This window comes from Aegilops tauschii, chromosome 5, assembly GCF_002575655.3.
Source record: "Aegilops tauschii subsp. strangulata cultivar AL8/78 chromosome 5, Aet v6.0, whole genome shotgun sequence".
In the NCBI taxonomy this organism is placed as follows: domain Eukaryota; kingdom Viridiplantae; phylum Streptophyta; class Magnoliopsida; order Poales; family Poaceae; genus Aegilops; species Aegilops tauschii.
In genome coordinates this window covers 410,963,845-410,971,882 of record NC_053039.3, presented here as the reverse complement: position 1 = coordinate 410,971,882, position 8,038 = coordinate 410,963,845, and the positions used below count along the sequence as shown (strand labels likewise).

General features: G+C 44.9%; 1 protein-coding gene across 1 annotated transcript; it reads right to left on the bottom strand.

Moving 5' to 3' along the window:
- Nucleotides 1-2,126: 2,126 nt before the first annotated feature.
- LOC109752086 (uncharacterized) lies at nucleotides 2,127-3,276 on the bottom strand. Its single transcript, XM_020310957.4, has one exon. The coding sequence runs from the start codon at nucleotides 3,029-3,031 to the stop codon at nucleotides 2,399-2,401; it is 633 nt and encodes a 210-aa protein (XP_020166546.1). The 5' UTR covers nucleotides 3,032-3,276; the 3' UTR covers nucleotides 2,127-2,398.
- Between the last annotated feature and the right edge of the window lie 4,762 nt (nucleotides 3,277-8,038).

Below are 8,038 nucleotides of genomic sequence, written 5' to 3'. Positions count from 1 at the left end.
TAATATTTCTTGAATAAGTAGTTTGACCATAGTTTGACCACAGTTTGAATTTTTGTTTTTGTTAAATCTGGTCAAACTATGGTCAAACTACTTATTCAAGAAGTATTAGTGATACTAAATAATTATTCAAGAATATTAGTGTTACTAAATAATTATTTCAGTTTTTTTGAATTTTGGTCAAACTGTGGTCAAACAATGGTCAAACTAATTATTCAAGAAATATTAGTGTTACTAAATAATTATTTCAGTTTTTTTGAATTTTGGTCAAATTTGGTCAAACTGTGGTCAAACTATGGTCAAACTACTTATTCAAGAAATATTAGTGTTACTAAATAATTATTGTTTTGTAGAACAATAGTTTCAAACTCAAACAGTGAAATGTGTGACTTCATGCTCAAGCTAAATTCCTTAGGGTTAATAGGATTGACATCTTACTATTGTGAGGAACACAACAAGTGCAGACTTGGAAACGAGGGAGAATAGAACCCGGAAGTTAAGCGTGCTCAGGCTGGAGTAGTGAGAGGATGGGTGACCGTCCGGGAAGTTAGATGATTTGGAATGATGAGGGGTGATTAGAGATTAGAGCTTAAAATAATTCAGAAATTTGAAAATCAAAAAAATTCAAAAAAATAAAAAAATCATAAAATTTCCTTTAGTACCGGTTCGTGTTACCAACCGGGACTAAAGGTGGACCTCCAGGCAGCGGCCACGTGGAGGGCCTTTAGTCCCGGTCCTGGAACCGGGACTAAAGTCCCTTTTTCTACTAGTGTAATTTGAACTAAACGTATGAAGGGCCCAGAAATTTCTTACCTCACTCCACCAAAGGACGACGCCCAACTGTGGCCGCCATCTGGATCCGCGTGGATGCACTTCGCCACTGCCCTAGCCGCGCGGACGGCCGGATCTGAGCTCGTCGGATCGACCTCAGCCGCGGGCGGTGAAGGCTGCTGCAACCGCTGCGCCGGGAAGCTCGAGCTGCCTAGCCCTGGGTCCACCTCTGGATGTCCACCGCCCTCCTGGCCGGTGACGCCTTGGCTCAATAGCTCGCCGCCGCCATCGCCCAACTAGGTCACTGCGGGGGAGAGGAAGGGGAGAGGAGGGGGAGACTGAGAGAGAGTGCGGCCCGACCGGCTCTTTTTGTTCCGACCGGACCGGCCTGCCTAACGGCCGTCAACGGCCGCGCCTTGAGCGCGCGTGGCCACGTGGGGAACGAGGGAGAATAGAACCCGTAAGTTAAGCGTGCTCAGGCTGGAGTAGTGAGAGGATGGGTGACCGTCCGGGAAGTTAGATGATTTGGAATGATGAGGGGTGATTAGAGATTAGAGGTTAAAATAATTCAGAAATTTGAAAATCAAAAAAATTCAAAAAAATAAAAAAATCATAAAATTTCCTTTAGTACCGGTTCGTGTTACCAACCGGGACTAAAGGTGGACCTCCAGGCAGCAGCCACGTGGAGGGCCTTTAGTCCCGGTCCTGGAACCGGGACTAAAGTCCCTTTTTCTACTAGTGTAATTTGAACTAAACGTATGAAGGGCCCAGAAATTTCTTACCTCACTCCACCAAAGGACGACGCCCAACTGTGGCCGCCATCTGGATCCGCGTGGATGCACTTCGCCACTGCCCTAGCCGCGCGGACGGCCGGATCTGAGCTCGTCGGATCGACCTCAGCCGCGGGCGGTGAAGGCTGCTGCAACCGCTGCGCCGGGAAGCTCGAGCTGCCTAGCCCTGGGTCCACCTCTGGATGTCCACCGCCCTCCTGGCCGGTGACGCCTTGGCTCAATAGCTCGCCGCCGCCATCGCCCACCTAGGTCACTGCGGGGAGAGGAAGGGGAGAGGAGGGGGAGACTGAGAGAGAGTGCGGCCCGACCGGCTCTTTTTGTTCCGACCGGACCGGCCTGCCTAACGGCCGTCAACGGCCGCGCCGTGAGCGCGCGTGGCCACGTGGGCTGACAGGTGGGTCCAGGCGGTCAGGAAAACGGTTAAATCGCTAGTCACCGCGGGTTTGGGTTTTTTGAAACAGCGGACCGCGCGACTGGTAGGTTTTTAAAAAAAAATTAAAAAGTGGTAGTTTTTTGGAATTCTAGCCTGTAAACTAGTAGTTTTATACTATTTACTCAAGAAAAAGGTTGAGCAAATCCTCCAAAAAAAAATATGTTTAAATATCTGCTACCCCTTACATGATTCTACTATACTACACGTTACTATTTCTCAAAAAAAAAAATTGTGGGTGCCCGGAAAAGATCTAGTAGGGCGAACATGTTCAGACCCGTGTACTAGTTTAGTGCCCCCTACTATATGCTACGGTGTCAATCTAACATTCTCCCTCGCGACATCTACTGTCAAGTAGTCAGCGGCACACATTCGTGCAATCAGGTATAGATGAAACACAAGCAGGTGACTAAATGCTCTTGCTCATCCGCTCCCGGAACCTCCTGATGAACATATCGGCAGCTTGGTCGATCTCATCCTCCATGTTGAGCTCCAACCCCTGGACTTCCATGTTGCTCCTGATCACATCTATCACAGAGGGCTCGTCGTGGTGGCCATCGCACCCATCGAGTAGCACATCACCAACATCTTCATCGTCGTCTTCCGTGTAACAGCAATTGTCATCGTCATTGAAGATGGGGTGCAGCGTCCAGTCAGGGAAGCCAGCATCACCATCCTCCTCTTGAGAAAACAGTGCCAATTGATGCGTAAGATCAACGCCATGGATCGCGGGAAGCGTCTTCTCGACCTTGCGCGAGACGACAGCCTTGTCGCAGTCCCCTCCCGCCTTCGCCCGGTCCGCTGCCGCCATGAGCGCGTGTATCTTGTGAGAGACCATGCCGACGGTGGCCATCCTGCGGCGGAGCGAAGCGAGGAAGAGGAGCCTAGCGGCGAGGACGCCGGTCTTGCTCTTGCACATGGTCACCGCCTTCTTCAGGACTACCGGGGCCTTGCTGATCTTCATCTTCGTCGCCGAGAGGTGGACGAGCAGCTGCCTGTCGATGGCAACAGCTAAGGCGCTGCACTGCCTCAGGCTAGGCATGCGCAGATCACCCAAGTGCTGATCGAGATGATGAGACTGGGAGTCAAGCAAGGTGTTTTCAGATTCATGGGCCTTCTCATGAGGCCCCTAAGATGTATTTATAGTCTGGACCTAGCTTGGAAACCCCAACACTGTGCGGCTTTGCTGCCCATGTCATGATCAAGCTTTTTGGTAGTCCAAAGCGTGTGAAAATAACATGGAGAGAGAGCAATTTGAGCATGTGGACTGCGCACTACATATATTTGAGGGGGAACTAAAGCTGGGTGCGTTTGGAAGCTAGTTAAAGATGCAAGAAAAGCTAGAGAGATATGAGGTGAGGAAGGATATGTCGAAAGTATAGGTTGCTCCGCTCCGGTTAGGCCACAAATAACACATAGTATATATCTCCGTTGTTATTTCTTCTGCCCCATGCGCTGCTGCTGCTGCTTTGTGTGACTTTGCGTAGCTTTCCTTCTCGATCCTGTGTGCGCTAGCTTAGCTTTGCCGGCTGGTGCTGCTCGTCAACACGGCCTGCAGCCATGCAGCAGAGAGGTTGTTGGTTGGGCGTGCTCCCCGTGCGCGTCACTGTGGCGACAACCACATCAACAACGGAAACACGTACGGCGGGCTTTTGAGATTTGTAGGTCCCTGAAATGGAGACGGCAGCAAATACTAGTGGTGCGCGAAGAACTCCTTTATTACCAAAAAATGGAGAAAACATGGTGCAGATCAGCTGCTAGCTCAATTATTGTAGGCCCCCTTTGATTTGAGTGTGAAACGCACGAGCTTGACAGTCTCAGTTTAGTCAATTCTACAGGGATTAGACACTCTGCATTCCTTTGAGAACTTGCTGCTCATCCCTTTGAGCAGAAGGATTTGCTACATAGCTCTTTATATTCCCTTGGTTACAATTTTATGGGACTGCTATACATAAGTTGCCTGAAATTTTATTCTGAATAAGTCAATCTTCTCAGCCATTAGATTAGGATCCAGCGGCCGACTTTTTTTGTTTTTCCTCCGGCTTTTTCTGTTGGAAATTCACCTTCAGAATCGATTACATCAAATCACACGAACACACGCATACGAAAAACTGATAGCCAAGGACCCTTGTCGGGCCTTCTTTACTCTTTTTATCTCTTTTCTTGTTTTTCTCAACTCGATACAATACTTGCAGCGTGCTGTGTTTATGTACACACAACCAGCCGACCCACAACTTCCTAGACGTACACGAAATCCACCTCTAAACCTTCTTGAAACAGACTCCTAGTCCTACTAGGACATCAATCAGACTCTCCTATACGACTAGAACATGGACTCTCACGCACGGAGTACTACTTAAACTAATCAACCGGCAAGCTTAATCACTCTATTACTAATCCTAACCGAACAGAACTAGCACGCCTACAATTGCCTAATTAACTAGCATGGCATATACAAATTTGTTTAACGCTGATAACGCCCACACGTATAGCATATTAGACATCCGCCCACACATTGTGTGTGGCGTAAGCAGAAGTCAGCCCACACGGGCCATGTGTGGGCGAACATTAGAACTACCCACACGTATGGGCGCAGCTACTTCGTGCCACACGCCCAACAAACTATTACTCATCCTCACCCCGCGTGTGTGGCACGAAGCAAATCTGCCCACATGTCCTAGCGCACCCGTGGGATGACACTTTAGTTACCCGGGGGATGGCAACTTTAGTCACCCGGGATGGCAAATGTAGTTGCCATGTCTAAGTAACGGTAGTTGCCACGTGTATTCAAACTATAGTTGCCATGTGTGATAAACTACTTGCCCTACATGGTCAAATAATAATTGCCATATGTGATTAACTGGTTGCCACGTGTGGTCCAGCCATAGTTGTCATGTATGGTTAATCACAATTGTCATGTGTGTTTATCTAGTTGCTACGCATGCACAACTGCAGTTGCCATCTAGCAACGAATCATAGTTGCCATGTGCGTTTACCTAGTTGCCACGTACGCACAACTGCAGTTGCCATCTAACAACGTACGAGCGTCGTGCGGGTGAAGAGCAGTTCGCCCACACGGCGCAGCTGGCAACCGCGTGCTGCGGGTCGTGTGGGCGAACTCTCCCATGCCCACACACACGATGATGCCCACGTGACACTGAAAATCTAACAGATTCCTTTAGAATTCGTGCAAATCAGAATCAACGTGTATCAACGCGTGTGGACGAAGTGCAAACTTGTCACACGTGTGTGCGTTAATATTTCCGAATTTGTTTGGATTAAGTTAACATTTTCTTTCTTCGTCAATCATTCCTCTTTACATATTCAGTCAACCTACATAGAGCTCTTGTGAAATTTTATACCAGTGTGGTTCGTTGACCCCCGGGCTTCATGTGGTCAGGGATTTTCAAAAATCATGTCTGTAGATTTCAGAAGAAAAAAATTGAAGAAAAAAAACTCACATGTAAATGCAGAAGGATCAACATGTCCATAAGTTTTATTAATGAATTTCTTTATTTGGCTCTCATATTTGTAAGGAACTTGTGCTGTGAAAATAAATAAATGGATCACTATAGGCCACATGTTTGTTTTTTCTGTAGCTCTCAAATGAACATATTTGTCATTAAATTTTGCATGTGTACTTAGCATCTATATGTTTGTGAATATACCTGGATATTTTGAACTCCGATATGCGTGTTACATTTTTTTTTAGAATCACAATCCATTTTATTTTCACAGCACAAGGTCCCTTGCAAATATAGTTGAATGTCTCCAAAAATCATATTCAGCAGGGAGGTCATTGGTTGGAGTGGTCGAGGGGGCGTGCTCCCCGTGCGCGTCCCTGTGGCGACAAGCCAATGTTCAAGAAAGCGTTTTTAGGCGCCGCTTAAGCGCTAAGCGACAGGTAAACGCTTCGCTTCTGCCCTAGGCGAAAGTTTTAGCGTTAAGCGAAAAAAGCGGGAGCGGCCGCTTTAGCGCTGAGCGCTGGCTAGGCGGTCGCTGAGCGCGCTTAAGCGTTCAAAAAGCGAGAAATGGGCCACGGGCTGAAGGTAAAAGGTGGGTATAAAGGCTTGGCCCAATACTGGCCTGTTCGGCTAGGGTTTACTGGGTTAGAAGGGGAGGGGGGAGAAGAGAGCTCCAGTGGCAGCTGCTCCTGTTCTGCATCCAACTCAGCTCCATGCATTCTTCCTTCTCATGCTCGAACTGGATCTGAACTACTACATGGGCTGGGCTGGGGCTGCTGTTTGACTGTTGCTGCTGCTGCTGCTTGCCTGCAGCTGCCATTTATCTTATATGCTCTAAGACAATATTATGCATTTATGCTTGCTGTGTGAACCACCGAACCTTATCCTTATGTGTTATTTGGCTATTTGTTATGATGTGTAAACCACTGAATCTCAACCTTATATGCTATTTCAGATTTTCAGTTATCTATGTGCTATATTTCCTGTTTTCTTGTGCATATTATTCAAAATCAGCCAAAATCTGGTCAGTTAAAAAAAACGCTTAATCCCGGTTAAGCTGCGCTTAAGCGGCCATTGCTCTAACCTGTGGCCTTCCGCTCCGCTTACGCTTATCGCTTTCTTGAACATTGCGACAAGCACGTCAAAAACGGAAAAACGTACGGCGAGCTTTTGATATTTGTAGGTCCCTGAAGTTGAGACGACAACAAATAGTGGTGCGCACAGAACTCCTTCATTATTACCAAAAAAAAAAAGGAGAAAACATGGTGCAGATCGGCTGCTAGCTCAATTATTGAAAGGAAATAAGAAATAGCTTAGGCCCCTCTTTGATTTGAGTGTGAAACGCTCGAGCTAGAGAATCGCACCTAAGTCAATTCTACCGGAACTAGACAAGTATAATTTGGAGAACTTACTGTTTATCCCTTTGAGTAGAAGGATTTGCTACATTATTCTTTTTATTCCTTGCTTATACTTTTATGAGAATTTTTTATATGAGTGTGGTTCGTTTGACCCCCGGGCTTCATGGGGTCAGGAATTTTCAAAATCAAATATGTAGATTTCAGAAAAGGTTGAAGAATCTCACATGTACATGTAGACCGATCAACATGTCCATAAGTTTTATTAATGAATTTCTTTACTTGGCTCTCATATCTGTAACGGATCTTGTGCCGTGAAAATAAACAAATGGATCACTACAGGCCACATATTTCTAATTTTTTATAGCTCTCAAACAAACATATTTGTCATTAAATTTGCATGTGTACTTGGCATCTATATATTTGTGAATAAGTCTATAACTGGATATTTTGAACTCTGATATGCGTTTTACATTCTTTTTTTTTTTTGAATCACACTCCATTTTATTTTCACAGCACAGGATCCCTTGCAAATATAGTTGAATGCCTCCAAAAAGTTAATGTTCAACTGCCAGAGCCTTTAACATATGAAAGCATGTCACAATAGGTTAAAAATGTAATATAATATAATATTCATTCATGTGGTTTTGAAGCCTCCAAAAAGTTAATACTCAACTACCAGAGCCTTTAACATATGAAAGCATGTCACAGTGGGTTTAAAAATATAATATAATTTTCATTCCTGTGGTTTTGGAGCCTCCAAAAAGTTAATACTCAACAGCCAGAGCCTTTAACATATCAAAGCATGTCACAATATGTTAAAAATATAATATAACATTCATTCCTGTAGTTTTGAAGCCTCCAAATAGTAAATATTCAACTGCCAGAGCATTTAACATATCAGCATGTCACAATAGGTTAAAAAATATACTATAATATTCATTCCTGTGGTTTTGAAACTCATTTTTTTGGGGTAGTTCCCCTCCGTTCCTTTTGATGGGTGTATTAAAATTTTCAAAAGTCAAACATTTTCATATTTTACCAAGTTTATAGAAAAATAACAACATCTACAATACCAAATCAATATCTTTATGAAATATATTTCAAAAATTTATTTGTACAATATAGTACATCTACAGTTAATTTGGGCATTCATTTACTTGCTACTGTAGAATAAGGCCAATCGATGGCGGCGGTCCATTCCCTAGGACTAGTTCAAACTTTTTGTAA